Below are 27808 nucleotides of genomic sequence, written 5' to 3'. Positions count from 1 at the left end.
TGACTCTTGCTCCAGTGGTGTGACCTTCCACTGACTCTTGCTCCAGTGGTGTGACCTTCCACCAACTCTTGCTCTAGTGGTGTGGCCTTCCATTTACTCTTGCTCCAGTGGTGGGGCCTTCCACTGACTCTTGCTCCAGTGGTGTGGCCTTCCACTGACTCTTGCTCTAGTGGTATGACCTTCCACTGACTCTTGCTCCAGTGGTGTGATCTTCCATTGACTATTGCTCCAGTGGTGGGGCCTTCCACTGACTCTTGCTTCAGTGGTGTGACTTTCCAAAGACTCTTGCTTCAGTAGTGTGACCTTCCGCTGACTGTTGATCTAGTGGTATGACCTTTGCTCCAGTAGTGTGGCCTTCCACTGACTCTTGCCCTAGTGGTTTGACCTTCCAATGACTCTTGCTCTAGTGGTGTGACCTTGCACTGACTCTTGCTCCAGTTGTGTGACCTTCCACTGACTGTTGCTCTAGTGGTGTGACCTTTGCTCCAGTAGTGTGGCCTTCCACTGACTCTTGCCCTAGTGGTTTGACCTTCCAATGACTCTTGCTCCAGCGATGTGACCTTTGCTCCTGTGGTGTGGCCTTCCACTAACTTTTGTTCCAGTGGTGTGAACTTCCACTGACTCTTGCTCCAGTGGTGTGACCTTTGCTCCAGTGGTGTGACCTTCCACTGACTCTTGCCCTAGTGGTCTGACCTTCAACCGACTCTTGCTCCAGTGGTGTGACCTTCCACTGACTCTTGCTCCAGTGGTGTGGCCTTCCACTGACTCTTGCTCCAGTGGTGTGACCTTCCACTGACCCTTGCTCTAGTGGTGTGTCCTTCCACTGACTCTTGCTCCAGTGGTATGACCTTCCACTGACTCTTGCTCCAGTGGTGTGGCCTTTCATTGACTCTTGCTCCAGTGGTGTGACTTTCCACGGACTCTTGCTTCAGTGGTGTGACCTTCCACTGACTCTTGCTCTAGTGGTGTGACCTTCCACTGACTCTTGCTCCAGTGGTGTGACCTTCCACTGACTCTTGCTCCAGTGGTGTGGACTTCCTCTGACTTTTGCTCTAGTGGTGTGACCGTCTACTGACTCTTGTTCCAGTGAAGTGACCTTCCACTGACTCTTGCTCCAGTGGTGGGGCCTTCCCCTGACTCTTTTCCAGTAGTGTGGCCTTCCACTGACGCTTGCTCTAGTGGTGTGACCTTCCACTGACTCTTGCTCTAGTGGTGTGACCTTGCACTGACACTTGCTCCAGTTGTGTGACCTTCCACTGACTGTTGCTCTAGTGGCGTGACCTTTGCTCCAGTGGTGTGGCCTTCCACTGACTCTCGCTCCAGTGGTGTGACCTTCCACTGACTCTTTCTGCAGTGGTGTGACCTTTGCTCCAGTGGTATGGCCTTCCATTAACCCTTGCTACAGTGGTGTGACCTTTGCTCCAATGGTGTGCCTTCCACTGACTCTTGTCCCAGTGGTGTGACCTTCCACTGACTCTTGCTCCATTAGTGTGACTTTCCACTGACTCTTGCTCCAGTTGTGTGACCTTCCACTGACTCTTGCTCTAGTGGCGTGACCTTTGCTCCAGTGGTGTGGCCTTCCACTCACTCTTGCTCCAGTGGTGTGACCTTCCACTGACTCTTTCGGCAGTGGTGTGACCTTTGCTCCAGTGGTATGGCCTTCCATTAACCCTTGCTCCAGTTGTGTAACCTTCCAATGACTCTTGCTCCAGTGATGTGACCTTTGCTCTAGTGGTGTGGCCTTCCACTGACTCTTGTTCCAGTGGTGTGACCTTCCACTGACTTTTGCTCCAGTGGTGTGACTTTTCACTGACTCTTGCTTCAGTGGTGTGGCCTTCCACTGACTGTTGCTCTAGTGGCGTGACCTTTTCTCCAGTGGTGTGTTTTCCATTGACTCTTGCTCCAGTTGTGTGACCTTCCACTGACTCTTTCTGCTGTGGTGTGACCTTTGCTCCAGTGGTATGGCCTTTCATTAACCCTTGCTCCAGTGGTGTAACCTTCCAATGATTCTTGCTCCAGTGATGTGACCTTTGCTCCAGTGGTGTGGCCTTCCACTGACTCTTGTTCCAGTGATGTGACCTTCCACTGACTCTTGCTCCAGTGGTGTGAACTTTGCTCCAGTGGTGCGACCTTCCACTGACTCTTGCTCCAGTGGTGTGACCTTCTACTGACTCTTGCTCCAGTGGTATGGCCTTCCACTGACTCTTGCTCTAGTGGTGTGACCTTGCACTGACTCTTGCTCCAGTTGTGTGACCTTCCACTGACTCTTGCTCCAGTGGTGTGGCCTTCCACTGACTATTGCTCCAGTGGTGTGACATTCCACTGACTCTTGCTTCAGTGATGTGACCTTCCACTGACTCTTGCTCCAGTGGTGTGACCTTTGCTCCAGTGATGTGGCCTTTCACTAACCCTGCTCCAGTGGTGTGACCTTCCACATACTTATAAACTAAGCATCTTTACCTAGAGGAGATAACGATAGTTCTTAGGGCCTAGCTAAATGTCAACATTCCTTAAGACAACCCTGCACTATTGGCAGATGAGTCTTTATTGATACAAATCAGTAGTACTCATAGTATCAACCTCAGAAGGATGAAAGGCTTGAACCTGGGACCATGGGAGTCAAACACCGAATCTCAGCAGCTTGCACTTTAGCTCATAGAGCCATGAGATGCAGGATGGTGCTACTGGCTGTACTGTGATACGTTCATCCTATTTTAAAGAGAACGCTGATGTTTGTCAAGTAAAATTTCATTACCTGCAGAGAAGGGTATGAATGTGTCCTTCTTCACAAAATGTCCTTCTTTGTCTAGAAAGCGACTTGGGTTAAACTCTTCAGGAACCTCCCAAATAGTGCTGTCATGAAGGGCAGAGAAGAGGTTGGAGATAGCAATGGTGCCCTTAAAGAGAAAACAACAGTTTGTTTATTCAAATGAGTTGAAAGGGGTTGGATGAGCTGGGCGAACTGATGCAAAACTTAACCAGTTAGTGAATGGGCAAACAGCTTGGCAAATGGAAATAGGCGAGGATGGACATGCAGACGAGTGCAGTCAAAGGTACGGGAGAACAAACATACAGGCACGCTGTTCAGAAAGCAAATGCTTGGAGTGCAGGATACTGGACAGATGAATGGACACACAGAGGGGCAGCAGTCACAGGTTACATAGACAAGTCAGCAGACAGAGCAATGGAATGAGAGAGACAGAGGAAATGCTAATAATCAATAAGTAGGTGTTAGGAGTGTGGAAATCGAAAATAATTGGCGTTGGCATGAGCTGAAGCCATCTTGGTTGTGGCATCCATTTTGTTGGCTTCGTAATTATCCCATCCTCTGCTGCTCATCTTTTTCCCTGCCTGTACTGTCTATTTTAGTTGACTTCCTGACTCAGCTAAAAGTAATATGCATGTTAAAGAGTTTGTAGCTGCCAGAACACCTGGTTTCAGACTGAACTGTCAATCTCTTAGTGCTGTCATAAGCACTCCTGCTCCCCCTCTCATTTTGCTGACTAAGTGATTTCCCATCTGCCCATGTTTATTGGTAACTATTCCTGTGAATGCTTATACCTTCTATTTGTAACTACATGCTTACCAGTGCAGAAAACTCTGTATATTAACACCATGGTCTGTGTCAAGCCACCACCTCCTGGAACTCATGAGTAAATAAACTTGTTATTTTGAATTCCAGCTTCATTGTCAATCTCTATTTCGTTAGTCTAAGGACCCGTGGACAGAGAAGGATGAACCCTGCACCGGTGTGCCCCTTAAAAAAGCACATTTCCACAGTTTTGCACCTGACGTGGGTCCTCATCGGAGACGCGGCCGCTAAAAGGAGTGATTTTGACAGAAGAATGGAATTCTACTGATGAGACGTCCTGCTTGAGGAGATCCTTGTCTTTGCAGCCGAAGTGATTATTCCGGTTTTCTTGATCTGACCCTCCAGGTGGTGGCAGGTCCCGCCTGAGGTATCCTTTGGCGCAAGTATTTGCAGTGACCATTGGGTCAGCCAAGAGGTTGGCAATTGGAGGTTAGAGAGGCTTGTTTGGTAAGGTCGCTGAAACAGCACTCTTGATTTGCTTGGCCAAGATTCTGGTTTTAATGTATTTTTTGCAAAAAAATAAAGGTAGATAATGTGGAGATTTTTCTCTACTTTTGAATATATTTGATAGGTAATATTTTACACAAAATTGGTAGCATGTCTGTTCCCAGCACACTCTGTAGGCTGTGTTGCTGTCTTGGAGGTAACACAATGGATTTAGAAAGAAGTCAGCCGGCTCCCTCAGAGGGGACACCTAATAGGCATCTGTACAATAAATACAGTATTTCTTCCAGAATGTATAGTTCACTGTGGAACAAATATATGAAAAAGGATCCTGATTTACGATGGCCTGTGAATGGGTCATTTGACTTTAAAAAGATTCAGGGGCAGATTTATGATGACTGGCGCATCCCCAGGGAGGCGCCAGTCATCCTGCACCGCTGCTCCGCCACCCATGGTGCGCCGCATTTACAATGCGGCGCAGCATGGGGCAAAAACGGCACAGATGCGTGACGCAAAGGTGGCGCATTGCTGGAGCTGCGTCGCAAGCGCGACGCAGCTCCAGCAAGGCTCGGGGGTGGACCATCTCCACAATGCTGCGTCAAGACCTACGCCTGCTTCAAGCAGGCGCAGGGTTTTGGCGCAGCATTGTCCTGAATGTGACTGAGTGAAATCTTATAGATTTCACTCAGCCACTTTTAGGAGGCGTTCCTGCGCAGGAACGCCCCCCCTGCGCAGAAACGCCTCCTATGGCGCAGGGCTTTACAACGTGACGCATCTCCTAGATGCGTCACGTTGTAAATAGGGCGCATTGTTTGTGCCGCCGTTGCGTCAAATAAAGTGACGCACCGGCGGCACAAGGCCGTCATAAATCTGCCCCTCAATGTTTAGAGCAGTGTTTGTTTAAATGTAAGAGTCGACAAGATATGTATAATTGTGTATGAATGTTGGAGAAAGAAGTGCAAGAGAGAGTGAAGAAAGAAGAAGCTATAGCAGAAAAAGGGCAGCGTAAAACGATATATCAAAAAGCATTGGAATTGAAAAATAAGGGAATGAAGGAAATAAAAGAAAAGAGGAAAGGGAGCGTTGTTAGAGGTAACTGGCCAGTGCCCTATAAGGCGCCCTATTTATCCCATACTTAATAAACCTCAAGATTATTCCATCTTGTTAGGTAGGCCTCCACCCCCATATAAGTTCCCTAGTGCCCCTGAGAATGAGGTTTCTGACAAGGAGCATTTGTCTTCAGATGAAAAAGATAAAGATAAGCAAGGTGGGCGGCTAACTCGCTCTACTTTGACCAAGGAAGAGAAAGATAAATTATGGGACATTGCCAGAGAGGAAGCGCGTCAGACTACTACAGCGACAGTCCTCACAGTTACAGTTCAGACTTGGGAAAATGTTAAACAGTTATATTTTTTTAGAAAAATTCTCTTGGGAGGTAATATATGGTTGGCGGCATAATTCTAATGAAACAGAGCCAGATGATATAAGTATTGATTATAAACAGTTAGTAGATGGGACTTTCCTTTTTTCAAACTTACCTGGTTAGGCGAGTGGTCAAATTAAGATATGAAACATTGCGGTTTCGAAAAAAGAAAGAGTTAGCTAGAAAAAAACACATTGGAGAAAAAGTTCCATCTCAGACAAAGGAAGTAGATGCTTCAGTAGATGTGAACAAACCTAGTAGTAGTGAAGCTGTTATGAAACCAATGCCTAAAGCACCACCTCTGGAACGAATGAGGATAAAACCTAAGATGATGCATAGGGATATTTTATTTATAATTGGGTCTATACCCCTTGGAGTAGAGCAGATGTTATGGCTCTTAAAGCTGCTTTGCCTGATCCGCCGAAAAATCTGGTAGCTTTTTATGAAGAAGTGGAAGGAGCTATTAGCTCCTGCACTATGACCCTGCCAGATATTGATACATTTTTGGAACTTATTTTGCCCCCTGATATGTGGAGAACAATTCGGAAGGTAGACAATATTGCAGCTTATGGTGATACTTGGGTGCATTTAGAGGAAATAGATGTGGCTAGAGAGCCTACTCGGAAACCGAAACAGATTATATTAGATCGTCCCAGAGCTATTGTAACTAAGTTGAACACTCTTATACCCCCTAAGAAAATAGATTGGGCAACGTTAGCGTCTTGTAAACAGAAAGCAGATGAGTAATTTCTGATTTCTTTACACGATTTGAAGAGACATTCCATGACTTTAGTGGGCAGTCATTGACAGATGACACGGGTAAGCATCTGTTATCCAGTATTAGGGTATCTTTCATAGATTCATATGCCTGAATCATTCCCCGTCGTCGAGATAGGAGTCCCCGGTACATTAGTAAACTAATGTCCTATTAAACATAGAAAGTAATAGGCCTAAGGCCTCACATTAGTAACATATCCAGGTCCTTTTGTGATAAGGACCAAACTCTAGAGAACAACCAATCAGCTGTCACTACCCTCTGGAACCTTCCTGGAAGGAGCTATAGTCTCTCAGATTTTCTACCGCAGGTCATGCTAAGGGAGTCTCCACTGAGCTCTGCTCAGGTTTTCCTTATTTCTCCTTGTATTCAACTATTTCTTGGGTTCAAGGTATTTCTCTTCAAGATTGTTATTGTCTGGGTGAAGTACTCCACTGTCTTCATGTCGGACACACCTAAAAAAGGCCTTTTTAGGCCCTGTGGCACCTGCAGAAAAAAGAGGTTACACGTCGATGACCCCCATAAGGACTGCCTTTACTGTCTTTATTCAAACCACTCACCTAAAGACTGCAAGGTATGTCATACCTTTTCTACAAAGACTTTAAAAGACTGTTAGGGAAGGCTTTTGACTTGGCTGCAGAGGCTTAAGGACAAAGATGACCCCTTGTCCTCTGAGGAGAGTTAAAGCTCATCAAGATCCACCTCTAAAACTCCTAAAAAAAGGCCCAGATATGTCTCTCCAGGTCCTTCTTTGCAGAAACCTCTAAAGAAGACACACAAAAAGTCTTTAGAGGCTTCAAAAATCAAGGATTTGCCTGCCAGGGAGTCTCCTTCCCTTCAAAGCTCACAGAAACCAGCTTCAGACCCTCCTACTCCTCCGCCGAGCAAGAAACAACTTTTAAAAAGCCTTCCTCAGCCCTGTCGACGACTATCTTGTCGACAGTGGCTTCGACGACGACAACATCGCCTCACACAGCATCCGGAGTAACTTCGTCAACGAAGACCCTCTCCACAATTTCAGTCTCATCGGCATATTTTTTGTCGATGACAACGTCTTCGTCGACGGCACAAACACCTTTGTCATTGACTATAAAGATCAGGAAGTCTTCCTCGTCGTCGAAGATATCATCGACGGCTCGCCCGACGATGAGTGTTTAGTCGATGATGATACGCATGTCAACGAAGAGTGTACCTTCGACGACCCTTCCATCGACGCCGGCTTCGTCGTTGATGACTTCGTCGACGAGGGATTCATCATCGGCGGCATGACGAATATGCTGAGGACGACCTTGACGACTATGCCAAAGTCAAAGGAAAACACATATTTTCAACAGAAAATCAGCAAACAAAGGCTGACGCCTTCTCTGACATTACCCAGTAGGGTGCAGCCTTTGCTCCCCTCTCAACCTTTGGACGAAGATGATGATTCTGATAAGGACAGGATGTTTCAGGCTGCAAGAAGTCCTTCTGAACTCAATGTTAAATACCAGGAGGACTCAGAGTATGAGGATCAAGATCTTGATGATCAACCATACTATCGAAACCAAAGTCATCACCAACAACCACAAATGGTTTGTCTTCCTTCAGCCCTGATCCCTGACCTACAATTTATGATTTCAGACTACAAAAAGAGGTTCCCTACCTCTGCTCTGTGTCCGGCTCCAGTTCTCTCTCCACCTCAGATGGTGCAAGTTCCACCTCCCCTACCATTGAAGTGCCTGTGACGCCTCCCCCTCTATGGATGACGAGGATGAGCCACAAGAAGAAGGGGAAATTCAGGATACTCAATCACATCATGATGAATGGGACGACTATGTTATCCATCTTACAGCGTCACCGTCTCCTCCTCAGGTAGACTCACCTCCAGAAGATATCGGAGGATTCCATAATGTCCTGGAATGAGCAGCACACCACTTTCACCTTCCAATGCCTTCTCACCAACAGGACTGTTTCCTTCACGACTTCAAGGAACCCTTCAAAAATCTGTTAGATCTATGCCTATATTAGATTTTATCTGGGACCAAGGCATCAAAATAATGCAAAGCCCTTCTACAGTTCCTCCAGTCTTGCCAAGATTGGATAAAAAATATAGAGCTCCAGACAACGCTCCGCCTGCCTTATAGGCCATCAAGGCCTGATTCAGTCATTACTCAGGCGGCTCAACGCAGATCAAAAAACCCATCTGATCCACTATCGTCACACTCGGATAAAGAGGGCAGGTGGTTGGACGATATTGGAAAGTGTTTTTCCTCCATGTCGGCGTTAACTGTAAGAGCGTCTAACTAATTAATGTTACTGGGACGCTACAACAGGCTGATGTGGTCAGACATTGCGCTTTACCTAGAGACCCTCTCACAAGACACTAAAGAGGAAGCAAAGAAGGTGTTGCTGGAGGGCGAAAGATTGGCTTCTGAAATTATTGACTGCGTGATGGACATCACATCCACTTGGTTCCGCCAAGTGGCTGGGGCAGCAATTCTAAGGTGCCAAGGACGGCTTAAAGCAACAACATTACGTCCTGAGATCAAAACCAAAATCCTTGACATGCCCTGTGATGGACAATATATTTTTGGAATACATATTGATGAAGACCTACAAGGGATCAAAAAAAGATACAATACAGCCAGAACATTATGTTCCATGTACACTGTAACGTAAAGCACTATGACCCAAAAGCAAAACAAAGAATAGTGCTAAAGGTAGAAAAACCTACGACTCTTTCCCATGAGTAGGGAAAACAAAAACAAATGGGTCGTCACCCATATGACCAACCATAAAGGTACGTACAAAAGTACTGTGCACAACTGTAACAGGGAGTGAAACCCACAACCAACCCCGTGTAGGAGTTCACCTAGGTACAAACTTATGGGAACTAACCCATGTCCCAACCCCCGCGTGTAAATTACATACTCCAGAGTAGGAGTAACACATAGTCCCATAAGACTAATAAACCTGGATCTAGAATGGGAACTGACTAAAGATCCAACATGGGAGGTAACCCACGTACCAAACCCCTTGTAGAGGTTAGACACACCTAGGAGAGAGTATCTGACAATATAGATTAAAGAGGTAAATAAACCTACAACCAACCCTCATGTAAGGGAATAGTGAAAACCACCCATAGAAAACTAAGTAAACCCATCCTTAGACAAACTTTAACCTGTGGTATCACGACATCAAATGTACTGTAAAAGAAGATTGCAGTGACTTTCCTAGAAGATAAAAACTCAATAGTTTAAGACGCAACTAGAAACTAGTACGACAACTTGTTGATTGTGAAGCCCCAAAAAGCAAAATCAGCTAAATAAATAACGTAAGGACAATAGAGTAAAAGTTCAAAATGAACCAATAAGCTGTGACATAGAAGAACCATATGTATAACATGGCCTTCTGTATAACATGCATGACTGGTAGCAAATATGAGCACTAAAACATGAAAACACACAAAATATGACTCTTGTGTAAGATTATCCATGGCTCTTCTTGCAGCATGTGACATAACAGGACACATCCAAAGCTGGATTCTGGAAAAATCAAGAGACCAGCCGACAGTCAAAAGAAATGGAACTACCTTTACTTTACGAGAGTGTAGGCTCACATGCTCACCGTCTCGAACACTCTTTCGCTGCAATATACTTTCCACATAAATAGGTTGCCGTATCCGGACAAACGCAGAAAACGTAGTTTGCCACAGTAAGACTGCACACGAACTTGTAACAACAGCTGCAGACAAACTCAAGATGGAGGCACGTTGTCAACGCTGCTGCCGAGTGGCTCTCGGTGCGTCCTAGCACCAAACGTCCACAAGAGCCCGACAGCGAAAATGAGAGAGGCATACACGTCATTCAGAAGAAGCTCGAACACAGGGAACATCGCTGGAGAACTGCACGCGGCACTGTGACTGAACAAGGTAAGCGCGCGTGCGTGGCTTGACCCGTGACAGGACTCGATTTGAAAATGAAGACTGCAGTTGAACTGCTCAATGACAAGCGCCACAGCTGGGAACAATAATGTGTTTCCTTTAAACTGTGACACAAACAAAGCACCACAAAAAGAAATCTAATGAAATTTAAAAAATCAGTTACGACCTTGCCTCAACACTTCGCTCCTCGTGGAGTAGTCTCTCTGCACAGTGTCGAATAGACTCAATCATCCTCCACAAAAATCATAGGGCATACACAATCCGCCTCTGTGACTTCGGAAAAAAACCACAGACAATGAGGTCACACTTAAACAATAGACGTTAGGCAGAGCTACCCGCATGAGATACTTATTTTCCAAAAGCGTAGGCACTCAAAGCAGACAGAGGTGTCTGCTAAACATAGAGACAGCAGGTCTTTGAAAATAAATATCACTGTCACAATGGTTTTGAAGTCTCTTTAGATCGCTGCAACTGTCATTAAACACCATAAAAGCAAACCTTCACTGTGCGGCCGTTACACAAAGTATAATCTTGCTTCTTCAAGACTATAAGTCCCAAATTGTGCCATAGACTTGAAGACACTGTAGACACTGTAGAACGCTGTGGCACCTGTTTGTAGAGACGCTACCGATCCAACTCACAGCCATTTTAGTACATTACCAAGTGGCTGGAACTCCAGATAAGGTTGTAGTAGAACTACTCAACCAACTCACTGTTGACCGCTGAGGCTGGAACACCCAAAATCGTTTGTAATAGTATTGCTCCTCCAACTCACAGTTACTGTTGTATTCCCAGGCTGAAGTGTCAGTTGGTGGTGACACTGCTCGTTGGGGCTGTCCAAAGGAAGGACACTGGTGGGGCTGGCACTGGCTTGCCTAGAAGTACCTTCTTTTTTTTCTTGAAATTGCTTGAAGGATCTTTTGGTTACTCTCTTAGATCTTTAGTTTCTTAGTTACATAGTTGGTTAGCTGTACCAAGAGTCACTGGGGTTCAAGACCATCCTCGTCCCCAAAATTATGTTGTGTCCTAGATGGAAAGACACCAGGAGCCAGGTTGTATATTCAAGACTAGTTTTTTCAGTCTTCAGATCAAGTTACAACAGTGATGACTCCAGCCAGTCTAGTGTGGTACCAGCCCCACCAGGAACAGCCTCCCTAGCTGCTCAGCCCATCTCTAACTGCCACATTCATCCCGCTCAGTCACCCAGGTATTCCACGCATCACAGGCACACCAACATTCTAAGACCAAGTCACACTCTGGCTGAGCAGCTAGAGGCAGCAGGGCTAGAGTACATATTAAACTAATATGTAGAATACAACACCCTCCAATATAAAAGCACCTCTTTTTGTGGCTCATGGGGTAGAGAGCAATCCTCCTACAGAGGAGGATACCAGCAGTATAGGTATCATTCCTATTCCTCCTCTAACCAGCAATACAGACCACAGTTTCAACAGAGGCAACAGACGCAAACTTCCTACAACATGTCTTCCTTTCGTGGAAAGGATGGACGACAAGAGGACTCCACCCAACGCCAATGACTTCTCTCAGCCGCCGGAAAAATATCCCACTACCTTCAAAATTGGACTCAAATCACAACAGATCGTTGGGTTCTCCAACTAGTACAGTTTGGACATTCTCTGGAATTTGTGCAAACTCCTCCACTGACGCCTCCTCAACCTATGGCTCACAAACATTTACCAATATGTACACCATATGTCTTCACATCCCAATCGGTCATTATTTCTGTCAATGCCAACGTCATCCCTGGCTTTGTATTTTGTTATGGGGAGCACCTTCTCAGGTCTCATCTAGTATGCTATTGAAGTCAGCCCTTCAAATGAGTGGGACGTCAATGTACAGGAGCAAAAGATCCATTAAATCATAAATAGAATGTCTTGGTGTCTGTGTCATTCCGCGTAGGATTTCAGGAAAGATATCACCCTAGCATCCAGCAGACCATAAAAGGAACACATATCGGCCCTCCACATATGCATGAACAGAACAGTGCTGACCCTGGGGCCAACCAAACCAGAGCTCCCCTTGCAAAGGAGGAATATGTTAGGAATTCATTTGACCCCTCCATTTTCTATTCAGCTTACAAGCTTCCTCCGCAGTAAGGTATGTCTCTTGCAGCATGGCCATACATACACCATGTCTGTGAAGGAAAGTCTGCACCCTGTAACATTGTGTATGCATTGAGGCCACTGACATTCCAAGTTGCTCCGTGTAGCGTATTTTTGCTTTCATTAGCCATTGCCTGATGATATCCTGTATGCTGTCCATCTCACCTCGCCAATATTAATAGTCGGGGGGGAGTCCAGTTGACCCACATTTAGAATCAATTTACTCCTTAGCTCCCTCAGCTGGGTTCCATTTTGTATGCATGTGTCCCCCTCCCTTTCCCACTTAAAGAAACTGTGAACTGAAGAATTGGTGCTTGCCCATAATATACACAAACATTGGCATACTACAGCAAGTGTATTGTAACTACAATGCAGCCCAACAGCGACCGCCTAACTAACAGACACTCAAGTAGTAGGCAGTCATGTGACAGCAATCACCTGTCTAATGCAGCGGCAAGGCTACACCCACATCCTTACCGACTAGTCCCAGGTCTAGTAAAACCTCTTACTATATGGGTCCACAAGCTTACCACTGTGTGCAGCTCCCACTGGCCCCCCGCTCCTCAGCAGTACATGTTCTCACTTATACACCATTATCGTTTGCCACAGGTCCTCCCAAACAACTGTGTGTAAATAGGAGGCTGCACACAGGGGTGTGTGACACACATGGCTCCTCCCTGTCGAAACTGAGGCGGGGCCTTATAGCTTCCCCTTTGTGAGTATGTGGAAAATTATTTTTTAGATCACTGCCTGCCCTTAAAAAAAAATGAAACAAACAAGTTTCATTTTTCTTTTTTAAATGCATCCTGTTTTCCTTTAAGGAAAACGGGCTGCATTAAAAAAAAAAAACTGCTTCATTGAAAAAGCAGTCACAGACATGCTGGTCTGCTGACCCCAGCAGGCCACCATCCCTGTGAATGCTAGCTATTCCTAAATGGGTCGCATATTGCACCTGCCTCATTAATATTAATGAGGCATGCAATTTGCGACCCCATAAGGAATCTCAAACAGTGTCTGAGACACTGTTGTGCATTCGAATTAGCGAGTCGCAAATTGCGTGTCCAAATGCGACGCAATTTGCGACTTGCTAATTGGCGGGTCGTACATCTGGCCCTAAGTTTCTTATTTCGAACTCCTGTTTTTTTGATTTTGAGTCTTTTGCTTTGTTAGGTAACTGGCTTGCTGTTTTCTTTAGAGACTCTTCATTTGAAGATCAAATTTTCATCAGACATCCACTTTGTGCTTTCAGTTTAGCATCACCTGTCAAGCTATCTAGTGCGAGAGACATATTCCCTTTTCACTAGTCCAGGGTGTTAACTTCTTCCCATCAGCCTCAGTGTATTGAGAGAGAACACTAAATATTTACCTAGGCTATCCAATCTGTGGGTAGGAGTAGCTAACTGGGAATCATCCAGCAGACCGCACTTTCACGTTCATTGAACAGGTTAAAATTGAATTCTTGCGTTATTAAACAGGCACTGGCAAAGTCAATAGACAGGGTACTGGCCGCCAGTCTTTCATTTTTGGAAATTCTTATTTTATTCTGACATAATCTGGCATGCCCTCATCAACCTTAACCAAGCATTTGCAATGCAATTGGTCTCGCCTTTGGGACCCTATATGTATTTAGCTATGCAGCACATTAGCCTGGGTGCTGAAACATCTACTGTTCTTTAACATGGTGAAAAGTAAGCACCAAGCTACATTACACACCAGGTATAGGAACACATGGAGTGAAATATTGCCTTTCAGCAGGAAATGGTATAGTAAAAACCTCTGTTTTTTTATATAAAAATCTGGGCCTTCGGTGGTCATATCACTGAAAATGCAAGATTTGAAAAAAATATAATTGTCTACGGGTGCTCGTGGAAGACAATTTCTATGGACTGGAATCTATAAAAATGCAAATGTGATTCTGGTGTTTTACTGACGTTTACTGGTTGTTTTCTATCAAAAAAGTTAAATGGATGCAGTTGCCAGAAATTTTTTAAAAAGAAAGTCCCTCTGCACAAAGCAATTCTGGTATTTTACTGACCTCTACTGGTCATTTTTTATTAAGACAGTTACATGGAGGGAGTTGAATAGAAAACAAGTCCCTAAGTGGAAACAGACAAGTCCAAGGGAAGATCCCCAGAGCCCACAAAGTACATACACATATAAGTATATACTAATATACAAGTACATACTAAAGTATATACAAGAGGTCTCGAATGCTCGTACTAAAAAGTGAGTATAGGCAAAAATATTTTGGTCTCCAAAAATCACATTGCCATAGTCCCTGGCATCAAAGAGAACTACTTTGTGTGTGGATGTGCTCCTTGTGAAAAGGTAGCATGCCATAACTTACTACGAAGTCAGCCAGGACCTGAAGTTGACTGACCTATTGCCCTATGCTGCATGCTGGATGAAAAATGTGAACGACATAACCACAGACCAATGGACACAACCACAGATTAATGGCTGGGCTGAAAACCTATGTCACTAACTACATTACACACATAAGTTTAGTAAAATGAAAATTGGTCTGGTATAGGCTGCCAGCCTCTTGCCTTTGCTAATTCTCTTTTCTAATGTGTTTGTAACTCTTTATCCCAAATGGCTAAAAAGGATTGAAAAGTTAGATAAATAGAGAAACTTGCAAAGCCAGATAGAGAGGGTTGTATAGATAACCAGTTTTGGAAGGATAGATAGGTAGCTAGCTAGCTAGCTAGATAGATAGATAGATAGATAGATAGATAGATAGATAGATAGATAGATAGACAGAACAGACAAGTAGACAGATAGTCAATTGTAGAGGTAGAGAGACATGTAGAAAGACTGGTAAAGAGACAGATAGGCTGATAGATAAACAGGTAGATAGACAGACATAGAGGAACACATACAGAAAGACGGGTAGATAGGTAGACAGACTCCTAGACAGACAGGTAGGTAGATGGACAGGCAGCCAGCTAAATAGATAGACCAACAGCTAGATACATAAACAAAGTTAGAAAGACAGGTAGATAGGCAGAAAGACAGACACAGTTGGATAGACAGGCAGACAGACAGGTAGTTAGGTAGAGAGACAAGCAGGTAGTTAGGTAGACATACAGATAGATAGTTAGATAGATAGATAGATAGATAGATAGATAGATAGATAGATAGATAGATAGATAGATAGATAGATAGATAGATAGATCAGGAATTTTGAATCAAAGGCACATCTTCAATTAGTAATATAATAGTTAAATGTCTATATGTTCTTGGCAATCAAGAGCACTGACAGCAGAAGAGAAAGCCATTCAGCAGGACAAAATTGGTTTACAAGTATAATTGCAGTGTTCAATTGAAATGCATACCATCATGACCTACAAGAGTGCAGTTATAAATGCACTCCATTGTGTGCGCATTGATAATAGTATATATTTATAAAGAACAGTTTCAAAAGGACATCCTCTGGTATGTTGTGAAATAGTAGCAGTCAGGCAAAAAAAGGCCAATCCAAAGGAATTTACAACAGCATTTACAAGAGACAGGAACTGATAAAGATGGAATGTGCCCTGTGCTCACATCTAGTAGAAAGTGTTCTGCTTCTACATCAGAACACACAGGCAGCCAAAGTGAAAATAAACAAAACACTGGCACTGAATGAAACTATTTTATGGGCGGAAGTGCCCCTTGTGAAAGAGCAAAATGAAGCACCTCAAAATGACGGTAGCCAGTGGCTGAAGTAGGCTGACCCATTTGAAGTCGATTTTTTATGTATAAAATGTAATTAACTATTACCGGTGTCTTCTTTGCCTAGGCCTTGACCACGACGACAAGGCCTGCTCCGACTGTCGAGCCCTGATGTCTAAGGCTAGGCGGGAGCGGTCCCGCAAGCGGCTCGAGCTCCGGCAGTCGGCCCCGGGCCGCTTGAGGTCCCAGTCCGCGAGGAAGTCGAGGGACCGGTCGCGGGGTCGGAGCCATCATGACTCCAGGAGTCATCCAAGGTCTTCGGGCTCGAGGTCCTGAGGTAAGCTCAAGAAGTCGAAGAGACATCATCGCTCTTCCGGCCGGGGGTTCGGGCGACACCGCCCACGTGGCTCCGCCGGAGCCGTGGACGTCGCGGCCTGCTTCATATCCGACGGTCCCTGAGCAGCACGTGACGCCGGAGGAGATCGAGGCCTTCCTCACGGCCATGAGGTCGCTCACTCCTCAGTCGGGCTCCGCGGCGCCTTCGGGCTCTGCGGCACTGACTGGGAGTCTCAGCGGGTCGGGTGCTTCGGCCCCGACACCGTCGGGTGCTTCGGTCCCGACGCCGCCGGTGACTTCGGTCCTGGCGCCACAGGCTCCCGCAGGGTCCGGTTCTGGATCCGGGTCGCCGCTGGTCGACTTCACGACCTCGCCGGCGTCGGCCCCCAGGGTGTCGCCCCCGCCATCCCCGATCCCTCCCTCGATTCGGGTCAGGCGCCGGACCGGCGCCGCTCGGCGCCGTTTCCGACGCCGCTGGCAGATTTCTATTTCTATGACCCGGCTCCATCCTTTGGTTCTGAGTCTCAGGAGATGGCTGGTGAGGGAGATTGGGAGGGGTCTGAAGACCCTCTGGCATGGGAGTGCCAGTCTTATCAGGACTGGACAGGTGAGCTAGGGATGCCAGTGGTCTCGACACCTCGCCAGACACTGGTTTTGTCTCCCCTCCTACCGTGGCTACGGAGGAAGGGGCTGCTTATAGTGTGGTGTTGACGCGGGCAGCGAAGGCCTTGGGCCTGAAGCTCCCCGTCGCGGCCATGAGGACTAACCTCCTCACTGAGGTCCTTAAACCGCAGGCAAGCTCGGCCGAGCCTCTGCTGCCATTTAATGACGCCTTGTCTGATGTTCTTCTGGGCACTTGGTCCAGGCCCGCTACAGGTCAGCCTGTAGATAGGAACGTGGCCAGACGCCACCGTCCGGCCCCGGGCGACCCTGCTTTCCTGTCCTCCCACCCCACCCCGAGAGCCTGGTCATCCAGGCCTCTAACTCCCAGACCGCATTCCCGACGGCTCCCCCAATCGGGAATCCAAGAGGTATGAGCAGTACAGGAATAAAGTATTCTCCTCCCTAAGTTTGGGATTGCGGTCAGTCAACACCACATGCCTCTTGGGCCGCTACACCCACTCTCTGTGGCACACGGTCACGGACGTGCTGCCACAATGTCCGGAGGAGGTCCGGACTAAACTCACCCAAGCCCTTGCGGCGGGTCGAGATGCGGCACGGTACTGGATCCGGTGTGGGCTGGATACCACGGACTCACTGGGCAGAGCGATGGCAACGACGGTGGCGATTCGTCGCCACGCCTGGTTGAGGTCCGCCAACTTCTCGGCTGATGTCCAAAACACTCTTATGGACATGCCGTTTGATGGCCGTCGCCTCTTTGGCGACAAGGCAGACCATGCGCTTGAGCGCTTTAAGGACTCGAGGGCTATGGCCAAGTTCTTGGGCCTCTCAACCCGCGCCAGCCATCGGCTGCCTTTCACTCCTTTCGTGGCCGAGGAAGGGGCGCCCCCACACATGCAGCCAGCCACAGACCGCAGACTACCGTCCAGCACGGTGGCGTACGTGGAAACCGCCGTGGCGGCGGTCTGGGACAACGGCGCAGCCAGTCCACACCTGCCCCTGCAGCATCCGCCTCTAAACCTTCCTAGTCCGAGCTTTCAGGCCCATGTGACGCCAGTGGGGGGGCAGGGTTTGCCATCACCACTTCCACTGGCGCACTGTTACATCAGACAGGTGGGTGCTGCAAATCGTCTGAAGGGGCTACTCCCTCCCCTTCGAGGCGACCCCTCCAGCCATGCCACCGCAGTACTACCGCGTGTCAAGGGATCACTTGGCACTTCTCCGAGAGGAAGTTACGGCCCTCTTGGCAAAGGTGGCCATCGAGCGCGTTCCTGGGCCAGAAGTAGGGTGTGGTTGTTACTCCCACTACTTTCTGGTACCCAAGAAGGGCAAAGGGGGCCTACGCCCTATCTTTGACCTGCGGAACGTCAACGGCTTCCTCCGGCAGGAGAAGTTCAAGATGCGTTCCTGGGCCAGAAGTAGGGTGTGGTTGTTACTCCCACTACTTTCTGGTACCCAAGAAGGGCAAAGGGGGCCTACGCCCTATCTTTGACCTGCGGAACGTCAACGGCTTCCTCCGGCAGGAGAAGTTCAAGATGCTGACACTAGCTCAGATCCTAGCTGCCCTGGACCCAGGAGACTGGATGGTAGGGTTGGACTTGCAGGATGCTTATTTTCATATCCCCATCCTGCCAGTCCACCGGCGTTACCTGCGGTACACGGTAGGCCACGAGCACTTTCAGTTTACCGTGCTCCCCTTCGGCCTTACCAGCGCCCCACGGGTGTTCACGAAAGTGATGGCGGTGGTTGCAGCTCATCTGCGCAGGTTAGGGGTTTCAGTCTTTCCCTACCTCGACGACTGGCTGTTGAAGGCGGGCTCACCCCAGACAGTTGTCAGCCACCTCCAGACTACGGCCGCCCTCCTGCACCTACTGGGGTTCTCCATCAATGTGCCAAAGTCACACCTGTGTCCCTCTCAGAAGTTCCTCTTCATCGGAGCGGTTCTAGCAGTTTCGGGTTTATCCTCCCGAGCAGCGGGTTCGGGATATTCAGGCTCTGATTCTGATCTTTCAGCCGTTATCCCGAGTCTCGGTCAGGTTGACGCTGCGACTTCTGGGGCTGATGGCCTTCTGCATCCTTCTGGTGCATCACACCGAAGTTTCAGTGGGCCCAGCATCAGGGCAACTTGTCCGACCATGTCTTGATCTCGGAGGGTACTGGAAGACAGTTGCAGTGGTGGCTCACGGACCGCGATTGTGTCAACAGCAGATCCCTCTCCCTACCCCAACCGGAGCACGGTGTTTGACGGACGCGTCCCTCCAGGGCTGGGGGGGCCACATAGGAGAGGCCGAGATCAGAGGCCTCTGGTCTCCGGCGGAGTCCCGGCTCCATATCAACCTTGTGGAGCTGCGGGCGATCCGAATTGCACTGAAGGCATTCCTCCCCTCTGTAAGGGGGAGTGTATTGCAGGTGTTCACTGACAACACCACCGCCATGTGGTACTGCAACAAACAGGGCGGGTGGGGTCGTGGACCCTATGCCAGGAGGCTCTGCGCCTCTGGCAGTGGCTGGAACATCAGGGCGTGACCCTTGTGGTTTAACACCTGGCAGGTTCCCTGAACGCCAGGGCGGACAAACTCAGTCGTCGGTGCATAATGGATCACGAATGGCGTCTGAACTTGGACGTGGGGCAAGGCCTCTTTCAGCAGTGGGGAGAGCCTTGGTTAGATCTATTCGCCACCGAAGAGAACGCGCAATGTCATCAGTTCTGCGTGTTGGAATTTCCAAGGCGGCACTCGCTCGGAGACTCTTTTCGTCGCGAGTGGAGCTGCGGTCTGTTGTACGCCTTTCCGCCTATACCACTTCTGCCCAGAGTGCTGAAGAAGATCAGGCGCTACCGGGCCCAAGTTATCCTTGTGGCTCCGGACTGGGCACGAAGATACTGGTATCCCGAGCTACTTAGTATGTCTGTCGATCCCCCGATTCGTCTGCCTCTTCAGGAGGACCTTCTGTCGCAGCAGCAGGGGACGGTCCTCCACCCAAACGTGTCCAGTCTCCACCTCCATGCTTGGAGATTGAGCGGCGACAGTTGAGGCCATTTGACTTGCCTCCTGAAGTTTGTACTGTGATTCTGGCAGCCAGGCGTCCCTCCACAAAGTCGGTATACACCTGCAGGTAGAACAAATTTGTGGCATGGTACACAGCAAAGGCTGTGGATCCTCTCTCTGCACCCCTTTCTGAGGTTCTCCTCTTCCTTCTCTCTCTTGCCCAGCTGGGCTCTGCAATGGGCACTATCAAGGGTTACCTTTCTGTCCTTTCCGCCTTCTTAATGCTACCTGATTAGCCTTCTTTATTCAAGTCCCCGATTGTAAATAGGTTCTTGAAGGGCATCACTCATATGTTCCCCCCTGTTCCTTTCGTGATGCCCCAGTGGGACTTGAACCTGGTTCTAACTTTTCTGATGTGTGCTCCCTTTGAGCCACTTCATAACTGTCCTCTCCGTCTTCTTACGCTTAAGACTACTTTTCTGGTTGCCATCACCTCTGCCAGGAGAGTGAGTGAGCTACAGGCTCTTTCCTCTAAACCTCCCTTCCTTTCTGTCCATCCGGACAAAGTTGTGTTGCGTACGCGACCCTCTTTCCTGCCCAAAGTAGTCACAGCCTTCCAATCAATCAATCAATCAGGTCATTTATAGAGCGCACTACTCACCCGTAGGGTCTCAAGGCGCTGGGGGGGGGGGGGGGGGGCCGCTACTGCTCGAACAGCCAGGTCTTGAGCTTCTTCCTGAAGGAGAGGTGGTCCTGGGTCAGGCGCAGGTTGGTCGGGAGTGAGTTCCAGGTCTTGGCGGCCAGGTAGGAGAAGGATCTTCCTCCTGTTGTCGCTCTTCGGATGCGGGGGACGGCGGCGAGGGCGTGGTTGGTTGATCTGAGGAGGCGCTTGGGAGTGTAGAAGTTGATCCGGTTGTTGAGGTAGCTCGGGCCTTGGTCGTGTAGGGCTTTGTGCGCGTGGGTGAGGAGACGGAAGGTGATTCTCTTGTTGACCGGGAGCCAGTGCAGATCTCTCAGGTGTCCGGAGATGTGGCTGCGTCGGGGGATGTCGAGGATGAGTCTGGCCGAGGCGTTCTGGATCCGCTGGAGTCTCTTCTGGAGCTTGGCGGTGGTTCCGGCGTAGAGGGCGTTGCCGTAGTCCAGACGGCTGGTGACGAGGGCCTGGGTGACCGTCTGCCGCGTCTCGGTGGGGATCCATCGGAAGATCTTGCGTAGCATGCGCAGGATGTTGAAGCAAGATGAGGAGACGGCGTTTACTTGTCTGGTCATGGAGAGGGAGGAGTCCAGGATGAAGCCCAGGTTGCGTGCGTGGTCCGTCGGTTTGGGTGCGGTGCCCAGGGCGGGGGGCCACCAGGAGTCGTCCCAGGCGGAGGGCGAGGAGCCCAGGATGAGGACCTCCGTCTTGTCCGAGTTCAGTTTCAGGCGGCTGGTCGTCATCCATTCGGCTACATCTCTCATCCCTTCGTGCAGGTTGGCTCTGGCGGCGGCGGGGTCGTTGGTCAGGGAGAGGATCAGCTGGGTGTCGTCGGCGTAGGAGATTATGTTGAGGTTGTGTTGGCGTGCGATGGCCGCGAGGGGGCTCATGTAGACGTTGAAGAGGGTGGGGCTCAGTGAGGATCCTTGAGGGACGCCGCAGATGACTTTGGTGGCCTCTGACTTGTACGGTGGTAGGCGGACTCTCTGTGTTCTTCCGTCGAGAAAGGAGGTGATCCATTCCAGAGCCTTGTCCTGGATTCCGATGTTGCCGAGGCGCTGTACTAGGGTGCGGTGGCAGACAGTGTCGAAAGCCGCGGAGAGGTCCAGGAGGATGAGGGCCGCTGTTTCTCCGTTGTCCATCAGAGTTCGAAGGTCATCGGTGGCAGCGATGAGGGCGGTCTCGGTGCTGTGGTTCGCTCGGAAGCCCGACTGTGAGGGGTCGAGGGATCCATTCGTCTCGAGGAAGGCGGCCAGCTGTTTGTTGACGGTCTTCTCGATGACTTTGGCCGGGAACGGGAGGAGCGAGATGGGACGGTAGTTCTTGAGGTCGGTGGGGTCTGCCGTGGGTTTCTTGAGAAGAGCGCTGAGTTCGGCGTGTTTCCAGTTCTCAGGGAAGGTGGCGGTGTCGAAGGAGGTGTTGATGATGTCCCGCAGGTGGGGTGCGATGACAGCGTCGGCCTTGTTGAAGACGTGGTGAGGGCAGGGGTCAGTCGGAGATCCGGAGTGGATGGAGTTCATGGTGCGGATGGTGTCTTCGGTGCTGATCGGGGTCCAGGTGCGGAGGGTCGTGGTGGGTGGCGTTGTTGCGGTTGTGGCTTGCGTAGGTTGGTTGTTGAAGCTGTTGTGAATGTCCGTGATCTTGTTGTGGAAGTAGGCCGCGAGGGAGTTGCAGAGGTTTTGCGACGGGGTGATGTCATTGTTTCCGGCGTTGGGGTTGGAGAGCTCTTTCACGATGTTGAAGAGCTCCTTGCAATTGTGTGCGTTGTTGTCCAGTCGCTCCTTGTATGTATTTTTCTTGGTGGCGCGGATCAGTTGGTGGTGTTTCCGGGTGGCGAGCTTGAGGGTGGTCATGTTGTCCGTGGTTGGTTCCCTTCTCCAGACTTTCTCGAGGACTCGACAGTTCTTCTTGGAGCTCTTGAGTTCGTCGGTGAACCATGGTGTTTTTCTGCTGCAGGGTCTGCTGGGTGGTGTTCTCAGAGGGGCGAGTTTGTCCGCGCATTTGTTGATCCACTTCGTGAGGTTGTCGGCGGCCTGGCTGGGGTTCGCTGAGCTGGCGGGAGGGCGCTGGCTCAGGGAGGCGGTGAGTTGGTCGGCTGTGATCTTGTTCCAGCTTCTTCGGGCAACCCGTTGCTGGTGGTGGTGGATCGTCGTTTTTCGGAAGGTGAAGTGGACGCAGCTGTGGTCCGTCCAGTGGAGTCCTGTTGCGTGGCTGAAGGTGACGTCTTTGCTGGATGAGAAGACGGCGTCGAGTGTGTGTCCGGCGAGGTGGGTGGGGGTGGACACCAGCTGCTTGAGTCCGAGGTTGGCGAGGTTGTCGAGCAGGCTGATGGTGTTGCGGTCGCTGTTGTTCTCCAGGTGGAAGTTGAGGTCCCCCAGGAGGATGTAGTCGGCGGAGGGGAGGGCATGCGGGCTGACGAAGTCGGCGATGTCCTCGCTGAATCATGTGCGTGGTCCCGGGGGTCGGTAGATCAGGGTGCCTCTGAGGGTGGTGTTCGGGTTGGTGTGGATCTGGAAGTGCAGGTGTTCAGCGGTGGTTAGGGTGTCGTCGGTGTTGGTCGTGATGCGGATGGTGTCTCTGTGGATGATGGCGATGCCTCCTCCGGTCTTGTTGGCGGTGCGGTCCCTCCGGGTGATCTTGTAGCCCTCCGGGATGGCGATGGCGATGTCTGGGGCTGAGGAGGCGTTCATCCAGGTCTCGGTGAGGAAGGCTACGTCAGGGGCGGTGGTGTCGAGGAGGTTCCAGAGTTCTACGGCGTGTCTGTGGACGGAGCGGGTGTTGAGCAGGATGCACTTGAGGTGGTTGCTGCTGGTGTTCGGCTTGGCGGGTGCAGGGAAGGTCCGGATGCAGGTGAACTTGCAGGCATGGCAGCTGAAGGGTCCGTGGGTGTGCTTCGGGGCGGCTTGATGACATCCTGGGATGCGGCCGGTGTTGAGTGCGATGAGATCGGCGGCGTTGTAGGTTCGTCGGGTCGGCTTCCGTCGGTGGGGGACAGGGGTCCTGGCGCTGGTCGCGGTCCGGTCGCGGACGGGCGCAGACGGGCTTACCTTTGGCGCGCCTTCGGCGCACAATCGGCGCGCCCGCTGCGCGTTTGCACGGTCGCCATTTAAGGCGAAGTGCGCGGGTGGGCGGGGCAGCTGGGAGGCGGGAGCGGGGAGGGAACAGAAGGAAAGAAGGGGCGGGGTCGGCGGTGGTGGCGGGAAGCGGGGGCGGCGAGGGAGGCGGGAAACAGGACGGGGGACGGCCAGAAACTTAAGGACAAGCACAAATTACCGTCAAAACAACGCTGAACACGGGCACAGACTAAAACAGCAGAGACAAGCACAAATTACAGTCAAAACAACGCTGAACGCGGGCAAAGACTAAAACAGCAGAGACAAGCACAAATTACAGTCAAAACAACGCTGAACACGGGCACAGACTAAAACAGCAGCGACAAGCACAAATTACAGTCAAAACAACGCTGATCACGGGCAAAGACTAAAAACAGCAGAGACAAGCACAAATTACAGTCAAAACAACGCTGAACACGGGCAAAGACTAATAAAGCAGAAACAAGCACAAGTGAATGGAAAACAGCCGGCAGCGAGGCAGGGCACAGCAGAGGGGCACACGCAGCAGCTGGTGGCCGTGCGGCGCGGGGGTGTCCCACAAGTGGGTCACACTTACCTGTGTCGCACGGTCGCCATTTAAGGCCAAGTGCGCGGGTGGGCGGGGCAGCTGGGAGGCGGGAGCGGGGAGGGAACAGAAGGAAAGAAGGGGCGGGGTCGGCGGTGGTGGCGGGAAGCGGGGGCGGCGAGGGAGGCGGGAAACAGGACGGGGGACGGCCAGAAACTTAAGGACAAGCACAAATTACCGTCAAAACAACGCTGAACACGGGCACAGACTAAAACAGCAGAGACAAGCACAAATTACAGTCAAAACAACGCTGAACGCGGGCAAAGACTAAAACAGCAGAGACAAGCACAAATTACAGTCAAAACAACGCTGAACACGGGCACAGACTAAAACAGCAGCGACAAGCACAAATTACAGTCAAAACAACGCTGATCACGGGCAATGACTAAAAACAGCAGAGACAAGCACAAATTACAGTCAAAACAACGCTGAACACGGGCAAAGACTAATAAAGCAGAAACAAGCACAAGTGAATGGAAAACAGCCGGCAGCGAGGCAGGGCACAGCAGAGGGGCACACGCAGCAGCTGGTGGCCGTGCGGCGCGGGGGTGTTCCACATCGGCCAGTCCATCAACTTGCCCACCTTCTTTCCGCCTCCGCATCCCTCGAAAGAGGAAGAGAGGCTCCACCGTCTGGACCCAAAACGCGCTCTCTCCTTCTATCTGAATCGCAGTCGCCAGTTCCGGGTGGATGACCAACTCTTTGTTGGTTACGTGGGCGCTAAGAAAGGTCGGGTGGTGCATAAGCAGAACATTTCTCGGTGGGTCGTCTTGTGCATCAAGGTATGCTACTTCTTGGCTAAGAAGAAGCTTCCTTTTGGGCTGAGGGCCCATTCCACTCGGGCCACAGCAGCTACTACTGCCCTGGGCCGGGGAGTCCCCTTGCAGGACATCTGTCAGGCAGCTACGTGGGCCTCGCTGCACACGTTCGCAAGACACTACTGCCTGGACAACCAGTCCGGAGGGATGGCTTCTTTGGCCGTTCCGTCCTCCAGGACTTTCTGGTGTGAATATTGGTTCGCAGACCCACCACCGGGGTTGGTATTGCTGGGGTATCTATTCTAAGGTAAGGAATCTAATACTAACATGTTTCTTTCAGATGCACAAGTTGCTTACCTTCGGTAACGATATATCTGTAAAAAACAGTAGTTAGTATTAGATTCCTTACCGACCGACGCATCCTCCCCGTTCTGCGAACCGATATCTAGGGTTAAGGTCATCCCCTTTCAGGGCCCTAGTTTCATGGCACCAGTGTTGTTTTTATCATGGCTCTGCGTTTCTGGCGCGGAAAAGCTGTGTATAAGAACTGATGTCAGCGCGCGAGGGCGGCGTCTAAGTACTCCGGCGACGTCATCCCGGCGCCCACGACGCCGACGATGGACGCGGAGCCGCAGACCACGCCTACCGACGCGCAAGGGTACTGCTACGCAAAAGTTTCCGGATCCAGTCTGACGCCTGGGAAAATTCTAAGTTAAGGAACCTAATACTAACTACTGTTTCTTACAGATGTATCGTTACCGAAGGTAAGTAACTTGTGCTTTTGGTCTTTTCTAAATTAACCGTGAGGCTTTTCTTTTTACAGTATTCGTAAAAGGTATCCATTTTTTTTTGTAGGCCTAACTCTGTCATGTCTGTTATCACTAAATCATCTGCGTATAGCAGACATGATATATGGGCTCCCCCCATCTTAGGGCTTTGACCTCCTGCTTTGCTCAGTGTAATTGGCAGCTCAGATAAATACAGAGAAAATAATAAAGGGGCTAAAACACAGTCCTGCCTCAGGCTACTCATTATCTGAATTTTCTTAGTTAATGTTCCAAGATTGCCCAAGATTACCCTAGCCCAATTCTTTGAATGCATTTCCTGAATTAATGAAAGAACTGCCTTTTTGATTCTGAGCTTTACCAGCATACTCCACAGTGTACTACGGTCTACCAAATCAAATGTGGCTCGGAAATAAACAAAACAGCAAAACAAGCTGCTGCGCACTTCTATTGCCTTTTTTGCCAATGCATATAAACTAAGGCAGTGATCAACAGTCGAGTGCCCCTCTTTGAACCCCCCTTGTTCTATTAGTATCAGATTATGCTGTTTTGCCCAGGACTTCACGACCCCTAACAATATTGTAGAAAAGACCTTCTCCCCCACATCAGTAAGTTTATGAGGCGATAATTCTGGGGCAACATAGCATCCTCCTTTTTATAAATTGGCCTAACAATTGCCCCCTTCCGACTTTCTGCGAAAATCCCAGTAACAAGAATGTGTTGCAAGGTTGCTTTTAAGAAGCTTGCCCACCAATCAGTGCTATTTTTTTTAAATAATTGCAGGTAGATTGTCTGGTCCTGCGGCTTTAGTTAGCTTTAAAGATTGAATCGTTTTTTTTTATATTTTGAAGAGAAGTGCGGCTTTAATTGTTCTAACTCCTCGGGTCTTAATTCCAGGGTCTTCTTCAAATCTTTGCCCTTATATAAATTACTCAAATGAGTATTCCAATCATCTTCAGGCACCGCATTTCCCCTTGTACATTTCCCTCTTTTACCAATTACCAGAAGGACCTTATATTATTTGTGTTTATCACTTCCAAGATTATTTGCCAATTTTTGGACTTATATTCTAATTTCCATTCTCTCGTTTTATTTTTGTATCCAGTTTCGCCACTCGGAGGCTCTCCATTGTTCCCTTATCTGGTATTTTCCTTTAATGTCTTTCTCATTTCCGTACCCTTAGTTTCAAATTCCTGCACTCATTGTTAAACTAACCATTTATACTTTCTTTTGTCTTATGGGTGAGCCCTAATTTTACATTTATTTTTAGGCAATTTACCACCAACTCAATCTTCTGCTCATACCATGGTAAAAAAAATTATTTTCGAGGTAAATTACCAACAACTGTATTGACCAATTGGAGGCTTTCCTCGGTTTTACGGGTGGTTATACGTCTAGGCTATTCAATCTGTATGGGGATCACCCTTTCTCTTTACCGGTTCCTGTTCCATCTTACTTAACACTTCTAAAGGCCAACCGTCGCTGCTTTCACTCTGCAATACTTCAAATTGTTCAACATCCTTAAAGTGCCATGCATTTATAAAAGCACTAGCAGCCCGTCCTGACGTCGTCCGGGGGAGAAAAGTAATGTGTGAAAAAGTATTATAAAGCTTTTAATATTTCTCGGTACACAACATTTTTGGCTTCATGTGATTGTGGACGTAGAATAAATTGGTTTTTCAGATTTCCAGACCTTGAAAGAGCAACATATAACTGCCCATGAGTGAAACAGTCTTCTCATAAGTCAATGCCTATAACTTTGTATGTTTGTCCTTGAGATTGGTTAATAGTAGAAGCAAAAGCAATGTTAATAGGGAATTGCAAGCGTTTAAATTGAAATGGTAGATCATTTGGGATCATGGGTATGCGTGGAATGTGTGCTAAGTGTCCCGCGGCAGGGCCAGAGAGAATAGTAGCTTTAATGACATAGGGTAAAAGACTTATAACTTGTAGTCGTGTCCCATTGCATAGATCAGGCGGATGTAGATTGCGTAATAACATGATGGGAATCCC

General features: G+C 49.1%; 1 protein-coding gene across 1 annotated transcript in view; it reads right to left on the bottom strand.

The window, feature by feature from the left end:
- The window catches only part of LOC144791172 (cytochrome P450 2J2-like), a 309092-nt gene that overhangs the window by 36385 nt on the left and 244899 nt on the right, over nucleotides 1-27808 (bottom strand). Inside the window, exon 7 of the mRNA XM_078665822.1 lies at nucleotides 2756-2897. Within this exon, the coding sequence (XP_078521948.1) occupies nucleotides 2756-2897 (142 nt within the window). The remainder of the gene's footprint in view (nucleotides 1-2755; nucleotides 2898-27808) is intronic.

This window comes from Lissotriton helveticus, chromosome 11 (genome assembly GCF_964261635.1).
Source record: "Lissotriton helveticus chromosome 11, aLisHel1.1, whole genome shotgun sequence".
Lineage (NCBI taxonomy): Eukaryota > Metazoa > Chordata > Amphibia > Caudata > Salamandridae > Lissotriton > Lissotriton helveticus.
Note: the sequence above shows the minus strand (reverse complement) of the source record. Positions and strands in the feature narration are given on the sequence as shown.